The sequence below is a fragment of the Bubalus kerabau genome, chromosome 14 (assembly GCF_029407905.1).
Source record: "Bubalus kerabau isolate K-KA32 ecotype Philippines breed swamp buffalo chromosome 14, PCC_UOA_SB_1v2, whole genome shotgun sequence".
NCBI lineage: Eukaryota > Metazoa > Chordata > Mammalia > Artiodactyla > Bovidae > Bubalus > Bubalus kerabau.
In genome coordinates, this window is record NC_073637.1 from 8539950 (window position 1) to 8558672 (window position 18723).

General features: G+C 49.3%; 1 protein-coding gene across 1 annotated transcript in view; it reads right to left on the reverse strand.

Annotated features, from left to right (window-relative positions):
* Nucleotides 1-15399: 15399 nt before the first annotated feature.
* KHDRBS3 (KH RNA binding domain containing, signal transduction associated 3) overlaps nucleotides 15400-18723 on the reverse strand; it is a 145940-nt gene continuing 142616 nt past the window's right edge. The window contains exons 8-9 of the mRNA XM_055545716.1: nucleotides 17812-17870; nucleotides 15400-16020 (exon numbers count right to left, since the gene is read on the reverse strand). Coding sequence (XP_055401691.1) covers nucleotides 15929-16020; nucleotides 17812-17870 — 151 coding nt within the window. The 3' untranslated portion in view covers nucleotides 15400-15928. The remainder of the gene's footprint in view (nucleotides 16021-17811; nucleotides 17871-18723) is intronic.

An 18723-nucleotide genomic window follows, 5' to 3' on the forward strand; every position in this document is an offset into this window, starting at 1 on the left:
GGCCTGACGAGATCTCGGGTCTAGGCGGAGGCAGATCTCCAAGGAGTGGGGACACAGGTCAGTGCTCAGGATCACCATGAGGGTCCTGGGGGACCCTACATGCCGCTGTCCCAGGGGCCCAGGGCAGCCCTCAACTCAGAAAGTGGCCACGAGATGAAGTCCATCCTTCCTGGATCTTGGTCTGACCCTGTTTTCATCATTCTGGGCTGACTGTGACCTGCTGACCCCTCTTTCCTACCTTTTTGGCTGCATTTAGCACAGTTCTGATAAAACTGAGCAAACCAATTTACTCAGCGAATGCCATCAGAGGGGCCTCATCAGAGAAAGGGGTGAGGTCCAGGGAACCACTCAGTCCTCTCCCCGCTCACTGCTTTTCTCGAAGCTTTTCCCTCAAGGTCGAGTTTTCATCTTGGAGGCAGGGGGAGGCTGGGCCCCGCCGCCCCTCCCGGTGCCCGTCAGCCTCCCCCCAGCATGGCCCATCTCTTCTGTGAAGCATCTATTTACAAAGCAGGTCACAAGCAGCGCTGTGCTGCCGCCTAAAAATAGAAAGTCATTACCGCGCCGCCGCCAAGTGCCCGCTCTCCTGTGATCCCCCGGAGCTGCAGGCGCTCGGCGAGGTCCTCCCCACCCATCTGGGCTCCTCCAGCCCCTCCCTGCTCCACCGTCCTGGCTCAGCCATGGAGCCTGCTCCCACGGGACCTGCTTTCCCTTGGATTCTTTCTACAACCCCCGCGAGGCCAGTGCTCTAGCCCATTTGTCCCCGGAGGGACCCAAGGCTTCGAGGCCCAGTGGGTGGTGGAGCTGAGGGCTAGCTGGGTGGCAGGTCCATCTCTGGCGGTTTGTCCATCACACCATGTGTACCACGTACACTGGCATCAAAGGAGACCCCGGGAAGTGTCGGCCTCTGTCTGCCCTCCCGATCCTGGGAAGCCTGCCCGGGAGGCTGAGATGGGGACCCTGATGTGCCTCTTTGCTTGGGATTACCACCCCCGCCTGGGCCCCCAGACCACCCCCACCGTAGCCCCACCCCCTAGTGTACCGACAGCGCCTGCCTGGGCCCCGTGGAGCCCTTCCACAGTGGATCAAGAGGCCAGCTCTGCAGGACAGAAGGGGGTGGTCTCTGGTGCCTGTTGAGAAGGAAAGCAGACAGGAGCCTTGGGCATCAGCAAGGGCGAAGAGGGGCCTGAGACCCCCAGCTCCTGCCTCCCCGGAGGCGGTGGGCAGCACAGCCAAGTAGGGAAGGGTGAATGTGCCTGGTTGAGAGAAGCCCCCGAGTGTCAGACTGGCTGGACGTGAGGAGGCTCCAGCTCAGGTGGGGGCTTCCCAGGTGGCTCAGTGGTGAAGAATCCGCCTGCCAATCCAGGAGATGTGGGTTTGATCCCTGGGTCAGGAAGATCCCCTGGGGGAGGGAATGGCAACCCACACAGCCATGGACACAGGAGCCAGGCGGGCTACAGTCAGACATGACTGAGCACTATGGAATTACACAGGTGGGGGCATTTCTCCTGTCACTTGTGGCCAGCATGGCAGGGCCCCTCCTTTCTCACCTGCAGGGGTTGCTCTAGCTGACGGGAGGTGGAGGACGTCACTGACAGTCTCCTGGGCTGGGGTCCATCTGCTTGGGGGTCCCCTCTCCCTGACCCACCAGGAACCTGGATGAGGCACTGCTCCCTTAGACATCCTGGCCCTGTTGAGCTCACAGTGACTCCGGAGACAGGCTTAAGGAGTATGCTTTGCTGAAGGGTGCAACTAACTTTCCTATTGTAACACAGCGAGAGGACTGTTTTTTCCAGCTAAACTGATTCCCTCGTACCACACAGTGGAGGGTACGGGACAAAATCTTATTGTTGGAGCCATGGACATTGGATGCAAACAGCAAAGGCCTGCAGCAGGCCGGATGGGAGGTAATAGCGTGTGAACTGGGGCAGACTAGTGCCCTGGCTCCACGCCCCTGCAGACCCGGGGCACGCAGAAGGCAGGCTGGGGTTGTAGGTCCTCTGCTTATCATGCAGTCAGAAATCTAGATAATTGTGTGCAGTTACTTCGTAACAGATGACAATAAGCTGAAACAGCATCTGGGACAAAGGAAGCATTTTGTTGGCAAGGCAGAAGCAGAGAAAATACGCACAGTGCTTGATATTTAATGTGAAAGTTTTTCTAAGGTATCTGTAGCATGACTTTAATTATTTCATATAATAGATGTGTGGGGAAAAAATATCTAGGGAAGTAAATATTCTGTGATATGGCTGCACTGTTTGGTTTAAGATGAAGTTAAGTGAGGTATGCTTTTGGACTGTGATGATGGGGAAGGCTCTTGAGAGTCCCTTGGACAGCAGAATCAAACCAGTCCACTCTAAAGGAAATCAACCCTGAATATTCACTGGAAGGATGGATGCTGAAGCTGAAGCTCCAATACTTTGGTCACCTGATGCAAAGAGCCTGCCCATTAAAAAAGACCCTGATGCTGGGCAAGATTAAGGGCAGGAGAAGAAGAGGGTGACAGAGGATGAGGTGGTTGGATGGCATCACTGACTCAATGGATATAAGTTTGAGCAAACTCAGTACTTCAGGAGATGGTGAAGGTGAGGGGAGCCTGGCGTGTTGCAGTCCATGGGGTCGCCAAGAGTCGGACACGACTGAGCGACAGTAATGATAATACAGAGGAGGAGCAGCTCGCCTCGATTAAGTCTGCAGTCTTAGCATGAGTGATCAGCCATGTGTTGTCGTTAGGAACATCGTGTGTGGTTTCCCTTATGGAGCTTGAATCCCCCTCAATCCAGAGAATCCAGGTGGCGAGGCCCACGCAGGGCCCACACTCCTGGGACTTTCTCGGACTTGGAGCTTCCCCTATAGCTGCACACAGCAGCCGCCACGGGAGCCCAAGGTGGTCCTGGACTCAGCTGCCCAGGTGCACTTGCCCTTCACATCCCTCTTTGGAAGGTTTAGGATCTTGCCTCTGCACCAGCTTTTGACATCTTGGGAAATCATGAATTTCCCACCCACAAAGGGAAGCAGATCCAATCCCCTCTGTCTGCACCGTTTTGTTATAATTCACTTTGGGTGTTGACATTGATTTCCCCAAGACAGCTGCCGGCAGCGGCAGCCTCCCCGGGGGTCTGGCCTTGGGAGGGGGATGAGCACAGCATAGCACTTTGTCTAGGGATTTGGTCCTGCATCGTTAGGCAGGAACACCACATGAGGCTAGACTAGCGATCTGAGGGCGCTCTGGTGTTTAGAAACCGTGTGTGATCTCCCAGCCCACCTGCGGGTGGGTGTGTCCCCTCCCAGCTCCTGCCCCCACCCAGCTCCTGCCCCCTCTGCAATGCGGGTGCTCTGTCAGCCCACGGCCCCACCGGTCAGGACCCCATGGGGGTGGTGGAGATGGAGAATCTCCACCTCCATCTTCATCCCCAGTGGAGATGGGGATCTCAGCGCTGAAGGAACCGAGGGTCAGAGCTCTTTCACATCGCCCAGCTGATGGGGGGGGTGAGAAGAACTGGGAAGTGTGAGCCTGGCTTTGACGCAGAAGCCAGGGCTTAGGGGTGACAGGATGTCAGGGGTTAATGTGACACCCGTGGAGCCAGGCGCTTCTGTCTTGAAGCCAGTGGTCCACTGCTGGGACCAATGGGTTAAGAGTCACTGGGTGGGGCAGCCTCTTGCTCCCATCTGGTTAGATGGGTTGAGACCGGCTCAGCCAGCAGCCTGCATCTTTGGGGTGGGGGGGGACGGGGGCAGGCCAGGGCCTCTGGATGGAACCGGCAGCAGGGAGATGGAGGGGCAATGGACAGCAGAGGCCGAGCCTGCCTCGGGGCCGCGAGAGTTAAGGGGAGCCTGGAACTCCCACCCAGGGGGCTGCAGAGGGCGCCTGCTGGGGTGAGTGTGGGCATGCTGGGGAGGGGGTAAGTCCCCATCCTGCCCTCAGGAGCTCACTGCCATGGAGATGAAAGCTGAGGGTCTTCAAGTGGCGGAAATGGGAGGGGTAGTGCGCACAGTCTCCATGGGAGACTTCTGCACGTCCGTGGAATTCACGGATAATATGGGGGAGCGCAGCACGTGTCGACCTCCTCCTGACAATTCCCTTGAGGGAGCCAGCACCCCTGTTCTGTGGGGGGGGACACTGAGGCACAGAGGTGCCGGGGAGCTTGCCCGGTGGGAGTCAGCTGCCAGGTGGCCCGGGGCCTGGCCTCCTGGAGCTCCCGACCCTGAGCAGTCACCCCCACGCTGCCCTGGGGCTGCTGGGGCAGACCACGGGCAGGAGGAAGTGGCTGTGTGACTTCTGAACGCAGGGCAGCATCTGTGGCTGCCTCGCTCAGAGACTCTCCCTCCTGGGGTGCTGGCTCCGGGGGAGGCTGGCTGCTCTGATGTGAGGACCCCGGGCAGCCAGTGGAGGGGCCCGGGGACAGGGCCATGAGTGAGTTGGTGCGTGTGTTCCACGGCCTCAAGGGACCACAGCCCCTGCTGATGGTTTGCACCCTCGTGAGAGACTCTGAGCCAGCAAGAGCACCAGGCCCCCCTCTCAGGATACACGCGGCGTGTGCCTCTTAAGCTGCTGAGTCCTGGGATGGTCGGTTACACCACAGTAGATAACTGGAGCACCCAGGCATCAGCTGCCGGGGGTGTGCTGTGCCGCCGGAGGCTGCCCTGTGCCAGGTCACCTTCTGGAGCCCAAATGAGGGACCACCCGGAGGAAGAGCCTCTAGGGGGAGGGCAGAGCAAGGACAACCAGCCATCTGGGACAGGCTGCCCGGGAAGGTGCGTCTAAAGGCAGTTAGGTGGGCGGCCTGGGGAGGGGCTCTAAAAGTCACCCCGGAGCAGGAACACAGATGCAGAGCTCTTAGCTTCTGCACAGAAGCATCTTTTTGCCAGAGTTTTCCATCAAGCAACACAAAAGTATCAGGGCTGGGTCACTGTGCAGAAGATTTTTGTCCTACGGAAGCCAGGACCGTCTGAAATCAGAAAGCAGAACTTCTCCGGTGTGGTGGCCGTGTTGTTGACAACTCCACGAAGGCATCCCTTCAAAAAGCCAGCTCTAAGGGTTGAATACAGTTAAGTATGTGCTGAAAAAGCCATCAGTGGTTATTTTTAAAACCACAGGAAGTCACTCAGAGCCTTTAAAAATCAAACACTAGAATGGCTCTCAGCCTGCCACGCTTGGAAGCTGCCAAGAAGACAGATGCGTCAAGGAGGCACCCTAGCTGAGATGGACCAAAACCAGCTTAGCTGAAGAAAAGCCGAGTTTCAAATCTAAAGACTTTAGTCCAGTTGTTCCCTGCTGACCCCCCCCTCTCACACGTCCTCCCCCTCGAGGAGGAGCTACATTCAGAGAGCCTATGAATGTAGGGGGTCTGGCCCAGAGGCTGAGCTGGGGAACGGTCATCTCGGGGGAAGCGGGTCCTGCAGGGCCCGAGAAGGCTGTGACTCCAGGGCAGCAGATGAGGCCGGGGTCCGTGCCCATTTCACATCCAGCCTGTGGCCCTGCTTCCTGAGCGTGTCTCACATGTGGACAGTCCTCAGGACCTGCATGCAGGCCTCCCTCTGACCTCCACTGCGGGCTTGCTAACGGGACCCCACGTGGCCCCATGACTGCCTCAATGTGGTTGCCAGTTATCCTGCTGAAATACAGGGATCACATCCCTCTCCTCCCCTGAAGAACAGCTCCGGGCAGCCCTCCAGGCCTGGCCCTGGCCCCTGCCCCTCGTCCGTCCCCCTACATGGACACTGCCTCTGTGGGGTGCCTGTGGCCCCTGCGAGGGCCTCAGTGCAGCGCATTGCTGACTCTTCTAGGTCCCGACAGAGGCGTCCTCATGCTCCCCGTGGCCCAGCCGGGTCTGACCCCCTCCCGTCACTGCCGCCCCGCTCTGACCCTCCTGGCATCCTTCAGTTTGCTGCTGATGGTCTGGCTCCTCCCATTAGGATGTGAAAGGTACGAGGCCCCTGGTCTGACCTGTGCTCTCACACACAGGGCCATGCCCAGCAAGTAGGAGATTCTCCGCCAATGTGTTTGCTGGGAATTCAGTGCCCAGGCAATGGAGAGGAGGCCACGGTTAAGGCAGCAAGAGGGGGATCGGGAGAAGGGGACAGGAGATGAGTCGAAAAGTTCCAGTGCCTGGGATTCCACTTGCAGCTTCGTGACTGCGTCACTGACTCAGTAGAAGAGGCTGCAGGCCAAAGGGGAGTCAAAGTGTGGGAACACAGGACAATCCAGCTCAGGTCCTAATGTTCCTCCTTGTTTAGAATTAATTCCGCACAGACAGGTGCTCGGAGGCTCTGCTCTGAGGGGCACCCGGTGCTCTGGGACGCAGGTATTATTCTTTGCCCTTCTGAGATGAAGAAATGCATACGTGACAGACACAGAAATGTGAACTTCAGGAGCAGAAGAGCGCAAGGAAAAACGAACCTATCAGAAGCTGTTCTGTGCTCCCAACACAATGCTCCCCACACCACACCCCTGTAAACAGTGAATGCCTTGAGGAAAGGTGACTTTGAGGTAAGACAGTGACAATTTCACAATGCGCAGGATCGTTTTCGAAGCTCCAAGACTAGGAAGCCTGTTGTGTGAGCTTCTAACAGAAAGAATGAAACACCTCCTCCTGGGGTCGAGGGGTGGGGGGAGTTACTGAATTAAAATCACAAAGCACTAGCCAATGATGAAAAGAGCAGGAGCTGACTGCTACTGTCCGTGGGGATGGTGACCTTTCTGTTTCGTGACAGATTATGGAGGCATGAAAGCTGGGTTTCCATCCTGGCAGCGCCACCCTGCTTCCTGCAGAAGCCTTTTTATAAGTAACCTTTCATGTGGCGGAATGCTTTGGGCACAACATATTTGTATTTATTGGTCCATAACTGAGATGGAGAAATCATTTTCAAATCTGGAATTTGTGCTGAGTCTTTACTTCCTGCAGTGAGGTGCAGCCACATATGGTTCTCAAGTGTGCAGAGTTCAGAGCTGGGCTGAAATAACAAGCCTTTGTTTTTCTAGGTTTATATTAAAGTAGAAGCGATTGAAATGGGCAGCCTTTATTAAGTAATACACAAATCATTTGTTTTCTGTTAGGGGACAAAGATTGATTTTCTTTCCCTTTTTTTTTTTTTAACAGACTTTTCAAATCAGAAAGCATACCATTTTATAAAACATTTCATGAAACACAAAACTGCAAAAAAAAGATGATTTTCAAGTTCTCAAGTGAATTCATTTACTGACTAGGCACGTTGGTGAGTTGACTATTCTTAAGCAGTCCATAATTGGAAGGAAAGTTCCTGAAAGAGAGGAAAATGAAAAATATTTGTATACATCAAGAAACAAATATTTATACTCTGGTGGCAACACAGGATTTAGGCAGAGGAAGCAGGCGAGCTGAAATTTAATAGAAATGAGAATACTTATGGAAAACAAGGCAAAATAGAATTATAGAAATTAAGGACATAAAATCTTCGTGTTCAGTAGGCAGATGAATGATTTAAATAGTATGATGATCATCAAAATGCCATCCGTTATGACATTTATGGGTCTGCTTTCAGAATGGCCATGCTTTTTTCCACATGGAACTTTCAATATTAAAATGTGCAGTGACTTCCTATGGATACACACTTGTCACCTGAAACTTGGCTTTCAGATGTATTTTATTAACACCAAATAATACATTTTGATGTGTTAACTACAACAAAATTGCTGTTTCAAAACCCAAGCGGCAATCAGAAGGGAAGAGAGCTGAATCCAATCACAGTGGAGACGCGGCCATCGCCTCGCTTACTCCACAGCTCCGGTCACAGACGCCCGTCCCGGGGTCTCCGGGTTCCCTGTGACCTGGCCGCCCACCCTCCTGTCCGCACCCATGGGTGCCACACCTCACATTCCAGCAACTTCGTACTTGCCCCAGAGCCGTGAGGCCCCTCCCTGCCTCGCAGACCTGCAGCAGCCTGTCACCTCTGACACGCCCTCCTTTTCCGTCTGCTTCAAGATTTCAACTTATCTTTCAAACCCTCTTTGGGTTTCTCTTCTCCTCCTCTGTGGAGCCTTTCCCTCCTTGTCCTTCCTCGACCAGCGCATGTGACCTAGGTCTCTGCACCCCCTTGGCCTTCACCTCACCTGCCAGGACCGCACACAGCACCCGTGTTCTGTGGGACGAACCAGGCTGTTTACTTTAAAAAGGGAAACAGCTAATATGCGTGTGTGCTCAGTCATGTCCAACTCTTTGCGACCCCCTGGACTGTAGCCTGCCAGGCTCCTCTGTCCATGGGATTTCCCAGGCTAGAATACTGGAGTGGGTTGCCATTTCCTATTCCAGGGGATCTTCTCAACCCAGGGATCGAACCCATGTCTCCTGCATTGGCAGACGAATTCACCACTGTGCCACCAGGGAAGCCCGAGTGTTAATTAGGGTACTGTTTAATCAATGCACTTTTCCTCAATGGCTGGATGACTGTGCTCTCCTTATACACGACAGACTTGCTCCTGACCCTTGAGGACTCCCAGGGGGTGCAGGACCACCCACACATCAATCAGTAGATCAGAATCAGGGGTTCGCCCCTTGGGTGCTGTCAGCCAGTGCTCCCAGAGTGAAGAGGAAAAAGGGTTTTTGGGGGGCAGGAGGGAGAGAAGCTCTTGAGGAACTGGCAGGCTCTGGACAGCCAGCAAAGAGGAGAGGAAGCGGGGAGCTGGGCAAAGGCAGGGTGGACAGAGGGGCCAGCTGGGGGCTGGTTTCTGCGGAGAGGCCGTGGGCCCCTCGAGAGCAGAGGTGGCCCCTTCCCCTGGTGCATCCAGGGCTGAGCGCAGGGCCCGGGGCGGGCTGGCCTCAGACTCCATCAGCTCATGAAAGGAGGTCCCAGGAATGAGAGGAGACCTACAGGAGCCTGAGGGAGCGCAATCCATCACCCTCTTCACCGTGGATCCTCGGCGATCGCTGCAAGACACAGCCGAGAGCCCAGAGCTGGCTTCGCTCATTCCCACGGGGTCCGGCCCCACCACGTGCACGTGGGAACAACAACTGTGAACCCGCTTTGCCGAGAGGAGTTTGCGTGTGTAGGTGCTAACAGCTGTATACAGTAATGGACAGAAGAACACTGGGAGTTTAAATTTCCTTCAGAAAAGCATATTAAGATACACGATTACCTCTATGGGGAGCAATACAGTAATAACTATAGGAAAATGTAATGACTCAATAAATCTATTTTAGAAACTTATTCTACAGATGTGTACGAACAAACACAAGAACAGAGATGAAAGGCTACACTGTCTAGCACTCTCTCTAATGAGTACAAAACACTGGAAGCAAAATGACTTGTCTGCCAACAGTTGTTTAAATTATGATGCATTCATATAAATATTATTCAGCCAATAAAAAGAAAAGCATACCTTTATAATTTAAAATGATAGAAAATGAACTCACAGATATACTCTAAAGTGAAACAAGGGAGGCAGACAACAGTGTACTGTTCTGTATGTAAAAACAGTAATAATCTGTGCAGAAGCAAAGCGTATGTTTTTCTATCTCTGAAAAACACACAAAAAACCAAGACCAAGAGCTGTTTCTGGGTGTTTCAGGGCAGGGGTGGGAATTAAGACCAACTTTCCATTGTATACTTCCTCAAAGTTTTAGATTTTGTACCAAGCACGTGTATTACCTACTAAACAAAGGGCGTAGTTTTGTTTTCTAACTTCACCTTTCCTAGGGAAAAAGCCAGTGGTTTCAGAAGTAAATGATCTCATTTCCACTGACAAACTAACAGTGAGGGGTGCTTAGGGTCAGTATTTTAAAACCACAGAGCCATTTGCTCACTGACTCAGTCAGGCACCGGCTCCTCCATGAGCACTGTCATGCCAGGGAGCACGCTGGGGTCTGGATGCAAAGTCGGATGAGGCGCGGTTCCATGTGCACAGAACCTGAAGTGGTGCTGTCGGTGAGAAAGACAAACACATACCCAGTGAGCGGAGATCAGCCCTGCCTTCCCGAGGCGTCTGCTCACTTATTCCAGCCCCTCGGTCAAGAGCCTGTTAGGCGCTAGAACTGTGTTAGGGAGCGGACATGGGCAGGTGAGGAAGGGCACGGATCTTGCCATGGAGGTCAGGTGAGCTTTTACATACGTGTATATGTGAATGACTACATTTAGCAACCCGGTAAATTCTCTTCCAATAGAAGAATGACTCTAACTTGACCCGATGAGGCAGATTAAGTCCTACGGCACAGTCCTGCACTCAGAGACACGATGCCACCTGGCTCATTTCACTCACCAGGTAAATGACAGCTGCATGGAGACACGGTGCCTGCACTGAGGGCGCTCACACCCAGGATGGGCCGGGGCTTGAGAGGACGGGACCCCGTGCTGCAGGTTAAGAGCCCTCAGGGCCCTCCGGGGGGATTCTGCTCCCAGGGCACATGTGGAGACACTGGGTCAAGGAAGACTTCCGGAGTGAGGAGGTGTGTCAGTCTCACTCCAAAGCTGGACAGACTGGTGCGGGCTGGCTGTAGCAAGCGCTGGGGAGAAGGGTGAGGACAAGTGATCTGGGGCAGAGAACGGCACAGGCTGCACAGCACCCTGACGGTATATGTGCCCGCGAGGCTGCAGCAGAGGGAGAGCAGAGGCAGGCAGGCGGCGCCCGCGCTGGGAGCCCTGGAAGGACTCGCACTGAGACAGGACAGTGACAGCAGGCGGTGCCGGTCACAGCAAGACAACTAGGTGTGTGGAGTAACAACCCCCTCCAGAATCAGTCCCGATTAGGTAGGATGAGGGGAGGATGCAAGTCAGATTTTAAAATGTCCTACAATCTTTCTCAAAGATGGAAACAGACTCAAGCATAAGATTTTGTTCTTTTAAATATAATGATGGATTTATTTTCCTTTCTATTCCTACAATGTCAATACCAATCAATACAACTAGTACATCACTATAAATAGTAGATGGGCTTCTCAGGTGGTGCTAGTGGTAAAGAACCCACCTGCCAATTCAGATTAACCCTAAGAGATGCAGGTTCAATCCCTGGGTCTGAAATATCCCCTGGAGGAAGGCATGGCAACCCACTCCAGTACTCTTGCCTGGAGAATCCCATGGACAGAGGAGCATGGAGGGCTACAGTCCATGGGGTCGCACAGAGTCGGACACGATTGAACTGGCCTAGCATAAATAGATATGATTTGCATACAGAATAACAAACTACTATTTATACTTATCACCTATAACCTAGAAAGTGGCTTAACTTATTAGATTTTTGACTACATTGTAATTTTTTCTCCAAATCATCAGAGTCACTGTCTAATTTTAAATTAGACTGCCTGAATTGTAATTCAATTTATGTGAGTGATTGCTTTCTTCCTGTTTCAGGTCTCTGCTACTACACCCAACCATTCCTAGTACTGCCTGTCAGGAATCACATGGATCACGCTGACAATATCACTCTTTCATAGTCACTGACTTGCTAGATGCTTAAATTGTCACACACTGTGCTAAGAGATGCAGCAAGAGGATGGAAACACTAGGCCCCTCTTTTTTAAGGCTCTCACCATCTGACTATCAGATCAATAACCAGTGCAAAGAGGTCTGTACAAAGTTCTTGCTGGAACAGAGACTGAAAAAGGCGCCATGTCTGCCTGGGGCGTGCAGTAGGGCAGGTTCTAGGGTGAAGAGATTACATTTCGACACGGGCTGTCGTGTTTGCGCTTCTTAGCAGGACCTGCAAGATCCTTCATTATGTGTCCCTTGTCTACATAGACAACATCATCTATTGGTTTCTCTAATAATCCAATATAACTAGTTTCCTAGATAACTGTGCTTTCTTATAATCCAAATATTTGCATAAAGCAGTAAACAAGAGCAAATACCTAGGTTTGTGGCAGGCAGGCTTCCAATCTTCACAGCAAACTGAGGTAGGTATCACTATTGTGTCCATTTTACAGATGGGGAAACTGCAGCTTAGACTCAAGTTCAGAGAGGTTAAGTCACGAAGCCGGAGGATGACAGAGCTGGGTGAGACTGCTTCCAAGAAGACCTTCCCTATGTGGTCATCTTCTACTGGGTCCTGAAACCCCTGCTGGTACCCTCCGCCTCCACCACCCCACCTGGCGTCCACATCTCTCTCCCACGCGCTATACCTGTCTCAGCCCTGCTAGCACCTTCCTTGCCCGTCTCCCCAGCAGGCAGCTGCGTCCATCATCACCGCGTCGCCACTGTCCGCAGCACAGCAGACGCTCAGCCAATGCGTCTGCATGAACACCAACACTGATTCAACTTGGAATATCTTGAACAAAGGAAGGTTCAGAACCTAATTACAGCCAAAGAATCTCTCCAGGAAGGAATCTGGGGCAGGGGGAGGGTTATCAGTCACAGGGTCTGCCAACACTCCATGTTGTGGGGCTACTTTAGGAATACAAGGTAAGATAGAAGCCAGCCCCTGTCCTCAAGGAGCCTTCAGCACAGGGGGAGTGAGTGCCAGCCCAGAGAGCGGACAGCCTAACAGCATAGCTGGGAGCGGAGACCCTAGATTATAGTGGATGCTGTGCAACTGACTGCAGCCTCCGGGCTGGGAGCCTACACAGGGATCTATTGCCTGAAGCGTAAACATCTTCCTCAGTAAAATGGAGATGACAGTCACCTTCTTACTGTTGTGAGGATTCAATGAAAGTGATTCAGCACGGGTTACAAGTTGGTTGGCAACTTCTAACCAATCTAAGTCACATGGTATCAATACTAAAATGAGGAAGTGTAAAAGCATGCTATTTCAGAGAGCACGGCAGACTGTGGTTGAACTGGTGAAGACATCATGGAAGGATGGGCAGGCACGGCTTCCAGGCACAAAGGCCCAGCGACGGGAAGTGCTGGTGGGTCAGGCCACCACCTCCATCCATGCTGAACTATACTATACTTGAGTGTAAGGTCCACGTCCTACAGACCACAGCGCCCCTTGTGCCTCAGGTGTGTGTGCGGGAGAACTCAGTAAATGAACCGCAAGCCGGGAGGCCCCGAGGATAACTTGGGAAGGATGCGGTGTGCACGGAGGGACAGGGCAGGACCAGGCTGCTGTCTACAAGTCTTGGCTGTTGAGACAGGGAGGAATGAGGCTCAGTAGAGGATTTGCTGAGTAAGGGAAGCCCTCGAAAGCCAAGCAGAACCATCCAAGAGCATCCTGGTGGCTCCTGACCTTTCTGCATCACAACCCCCTTTCATAGTCTAATGGAGCTATGGTTTCTTTAAGAAAATGAAAATAAACATAAAATTGAACAGTTTCTGAGAACGAGCTCTGAAGACTATCTACTAATTTACCTTCCAGGAATCTGTCCATAATTTCTGATTAAAGAAGCCTACACTTACTATTCAAGATGCCAATTCCTAAAAACAACAACAAAAACTTACTAAAGAAAATAGTGAAAAAATTTCAATGTAAGATCATAAATTGAAAAAATGTGTTATTCACATTCCCTTTCTGTACAAGAAAAGAGGCACCAAACAAAATAGAACCCCAAACACTTATTTTGATTTATGAGTGAAGAGAACTATTTTCTTCCTAAGAGTAATTGGCTAATTTTGGTGATTAAGGAGAAAAAAAAGTGCTCATATTTCCCATGTATATGAAACATGTGTATTCAACTTCAATAATGAAACTCTACATTATGGTATCACCTGCCAGCCTTCAAAACACTCTGAACACTGCCTTGCTTAACGCTCAGAACAACTGCAGGAGACGAGGAATGTCCCCATTGTGCTGACAGCTGAAGCCAGACCACGTCACCCGGCGACGGGCAGGCTCACACACTCTCTTACAAGTCAGATTCTCTGGGATGTCAGGGCCCATGCAGCATTCCTGACGGTTTAGGAAAAAACAAGAGTAACTGAAAAGTGAGACCGGATTAATGGTCTCAGATTAATGATATCTTTCTTTCATGATCCCTATTGTTTGAATTTTATGAAACAATTTTATAAAATACTTTGCAATATCTACCTTCTTAAAAGCGAAATTTTGTTTTGCAAAACTCAAAGTAGAAAAGGACACACGTGCAAAAATCGTACTTTCACAAGCCTACGGTAATTATTGTCCAAAATTTCCAGCACATCTGTGTCGGTCGTATTATGAATATATACAGAGAGAATATATACAGCCTTTGAAAAAAAAGTGGGGGATCATCACAGTTATCAATAGGTTTGGGAAACTGCTTTTTTTCCACTTGAAACTTGGAAAAATTTTTTCGTGCTACCAACCAGCCTGTTACATTTTTGCTGAGGAGGTAACGGGGTTACTTACACACTGCGGGGGCCGAGCCTCCTGGCTCCGCGGCCTGTGCAGGCCTGACGGGGTCTGACTGGCTTACATTCCGGGAGGGAATCTGCCACTGCCGCTATGTCACTAGTTGGTAGCGGGAAGCGCGCGGAAGAGCATGAGGCCGTCTTCATCCTCCAAGCACATCAAAGAACCGGAACAAGGACACTCACCTGTGTCCGCTGGACTGACGCCGCCTTCCTTTCACTTTTCAAGGTGGCTGACATTCCTAACAAAAGAAAAGACCTTTTTACTCAAAGAGAAGGAAGTCCCTCAGGAAATAAAAATTAAACATTTTACACAATCTACAGTTTTAAAAAAACTTAGGCCAAATGATTAAAGAAAAACTTTATTAAATATTTGTCAGTTTTAAGAAGTGCCCTCAATTACTAACCAAATAATGTATTACAAACAACTAGTTATGAGGTTTTACATTTGTTTAACAGGGTATAATTGGCCCCAATTAAACTGACTAAACTAAGGCTTTTTAGATTACTAAAACAAATTAAACTTTTTAAAATGAGAATTTAGGTGATCTTAAACCCTTTCTAAAATGGATAATGAAACTTGCTAAGTTGTAACCTCCCTGGTTTTATTAGTTATATTAAGATAAATTAAGTGAGATTAAAATCTTATTTGATTTATTTACCTTTGAAAATGAAGACCGTTTAAGGGTTACACATCCTCAGCCTTGTCGAGTGCGACCTCAATTAGTCAAGTCAGAAAGTCTTTAAAAGCTTTGTGCTTATTGCTTCCAGCATGGAGCGAGGTGTTCATTAAGGTACCAAAATTCTCATAAAAAATCCAAAGTTGCACTAGTGAAAAAACGCTCAACAAGATGAAAACTGATCACATCTTTTTCAGAAAATCAGTAGTTATTTTAAAACCAGTTTTTAAACAAGATTAGGTTTTGCGTAGTTTTAACGTGCCATTCAAGCAGCTGGACACCATTTGGACTCTTTAAACAGCATTTAAATCTACGGTGAGTATATAATGGTACATTTAGTTTTAAACCATGTTTTAAATAAATTGTACAATGTTTAGTGTGACCCTTTTTTGACAAGCATTGTTAAATGAATCTTTTCCCTGTTTACGACTATTTATGAAGGCCTTTTTAAATAAGAGAGACATGAAATTGTTAGCTCACACACACAAAATTTCTTTCAAAAGTTTATTTAGTATCAAGCAAGAGGAGACTTTGCTTAACACTACAGAACATTTCAAGACTTGAGTTACAAAAGAATACCACATTATTTGCACTTGTAATTGGCTTCCCTTTTTACGCATGTTGGCAAGAGAAAAAAAAAAATAGCATATGGCTGAAAGATAAAATAACTAAATTTCTATGGAAACCTTTAAAATGAAAGGTGAGGCTTATGTTAAAAGGATGGATTAACATATTTAGTAAACCTATCTTTTTTGTTTAACACTAGTTAATCAAAGTTATTTTTTTTTCCTTTTGATGACCTATTTTTCATATACAGACTGGAAATAACAAAATTTTACATGTCTTTTTTTTTTTTTTCTGCCCAGGTTGATGTTTCAACAAAGTAGTTTTAAATTCCATCCATTCAGATTTTAAGCATTTTGATTTATTTAAAAAGGGATTGTTCGTAGAAAAAAATTACTTTGAACAGTATACAGGACTGGTGGAGACTGGCTATGTCACAACAGCAGACAGCACAATCAGTATCTGCCGTATGGCTGGTCCCTGTAGACGCCCTTCGCGGTCCTCGCCGAGGGGGCCTTGTGTCTCGAGTTAGTCCACTCCTCTTGCCCTAAAGTCAGTCAGATGAAGCACAGTTAGATCAACACCAGAGAGCCCATGGCTTCATTCCTCAGAATCTAACTTAGCCCTGAACCCATGGTAGATGTCATACTGAAGATATAAATCCCCAAGGTACTAAAAAACCTGAGAGAATTAACTTTTAAACAATTACAAACACAATGGAAGATGTTCATCTTACTAGCAAAACCTACCAGCCTGGGAAGACATGATCCTTGTATCTTAAATGACAGCCAAGTTTGCAAGAACTTCCTTTTGGTCACTCATTTAATAAAAGCTCACACACTCTAGCAGCAAATTGAGCTGCCTCTTGCTAAATGTGAAGACATCTATGCATGGGAAAAGGGTCACTTGGGATTTCTTCTTCAAAGACAAAGAAAACACAGATAAAAATCTGTGAAGGCAAAAGGAGAAAAAAACTGGAGTGCAAAATGGCAATGGGCAGTTTGGGAAATGTGGCTTTGTTCTTACGGGTCCTTCATGTAAAGAAGGAAGGAAAGCTGTACTGAGGAGAGATTATGTTTCCAAAATACTTCCTGGATAGGAAATAATCTCATGACATAACGTCAAATTGCACTCATCCTCATACTAAATCCACACGGAACGATGGATTTCCAACAGAGGACCCTGGTTCACCCCAGCTCAGGGCTGTCAGTGAGTTACTTGAAGGTCTTTGACAACAAACAGTTAACATCTATGCCGCAGCACACAGTGATTTAAAAGCCATGTGTCCACGGAGACCTATTTTAAAAAGCTGTGAAGAAAACCACTTAAAATGACCTCTTCTTTGATACAAACATGCAATCAACATCATTCCCTCAAGCTAACTTGCATCAATTTAAGTAGACAGCATTCAACAAAACAAGGTATGTCTCTTAAGTGTTTGTTACGAATAACGACAAAAAAAATCCAAGGTGCGGTCATCAAGGCTTGCGGCAGGTGATATAACAAAATGCACTTCAAAAGGAACACTGGAAAATGGTTTTTCAGTTATGTTCAGAGAAATGTCATAACATCCATTAACGAGAATCCTGATTCACTTGCACTGGGCATGAGGCATTCATCAGAGTTTTGCAACTGATTGAAGCTTTGTGTTCTCTGATCTCTGCGCCCGGCAGCAAAGGAGGTTCTCAGTATCATTAAGTTGCTGCAGCCAATTCTTTTAATTAAACCTGTCGTCCTTCTGCATATTGAGACTCTGGACGCGGATTCCCCAGCACCTTGGGCGGCTCCCACTGGACTCAGTGGGGTTTCACTGTCTCTCTGTAAGCCTGAGACAGCCATCCATCTCCTCCCTTGCCTGGCGCTTCTGTAGCCTTTAGTGAATGACTCCCACTGTAATGTTTTTAGAGGAACTGAGATTGGGAATAAATTAAAATATAAAGATGGCTGTGGTGGAATCACCACTACAGCAGTTGAGAGCTGTAGTCTCAACTGCTTCATTTTTCTTTACTGTCAAGAAGCAAAGACACTTCAGAGAGACTCATTCTATCAAGTGTCTGCAGTTTGGCAAACTATTCAAGTAAGTGAGAAAATCAGCACATTGCAATCAACCCAAACAGAAAATCTAAGTTCAGAATCAATGCCTGCAATTTTCTGCAAGTCTTTAGTCCCCTTTAAATATTAAGTTTAAACCTTAGAGAGCTTCTGAAAATAGCTAGATAAGCACAGATGAACTGAGAGGCAGCTGTGGTCTAAAATTCTGTATGAATCTCCCTAGTTAAGTGCTTTAAGGTGTTTCTCTGACCTTTCTATTTTTGGTTCCACTCCGCCGTTTACTCACCATAGGAATCATACGTTTCTTCACTGAGTCCATGTCCATAATCATAGTAATCAGCACCGCTGCATGAAACAAAACACACAAGCAGAGAGAGACAAAAACACAGTTAGGGCAAACTGATGTGGCTGTGAGTTTAAATCATACTTGATGAAGTGTCTAAACTTAAAGATAACTACTAAAAGCAGGGCTGAAAGCTGAACAGAGTTCCCACGGAGAAGGGCCATCTTATTAGGACTATCATCGGCCCCTCCTGTGGTCCCTGACTTGAATTCACAACAACCGTGTCTGACACTGAACCACCACGATCAGCCTGTCCGCGTGGAGAGCGCTGACAGCGCCTGAGGAGTACGCGGTCTCTTCTGGGAGGAATCGTGGTCTGAGAGGGCACGGGTATGCAGTGGACCCAGGCTGGGATCGTGCAAGGGATCAGGGTAGGGTCGGGGGGATGTGTGTGCAGGAGGAAGGGCAGCCACGGCTTCTTTCCTACCGACACCGAGTTCACAGAAGGCACAGCCCTACAGACCAGACAGCTCAATGCTGTGCGAGGCCCAGACACTGGGCTTTACAATAAAGCAACACGGTTACGGGGTGACATGTTTAACCCCCCAGCACCACGCCATTACCATCAGGGGTGGCCATTCAGCAGGGGCTGAGTATGGCGGGTGGGAAAGGCCCCTGGGTCCCATCGCCCACCCTGGCCAAGCCTGTGGGGACGGAGGCACGTGCGCAGGTGTCCTGTATTCTGACGCGTGACGTCCCTGAGACCCAGGGAGGGAGTGATCTGTCACCACGGCCATTTTCTAGATGATGCAAAACAGGCCACTCACACACACGACATGTGTGAACAGGGCATAACCTTTACAGGAACGACTCTGGGGATATCTGGATGACGGGACTATGGCCCACACAATCAGT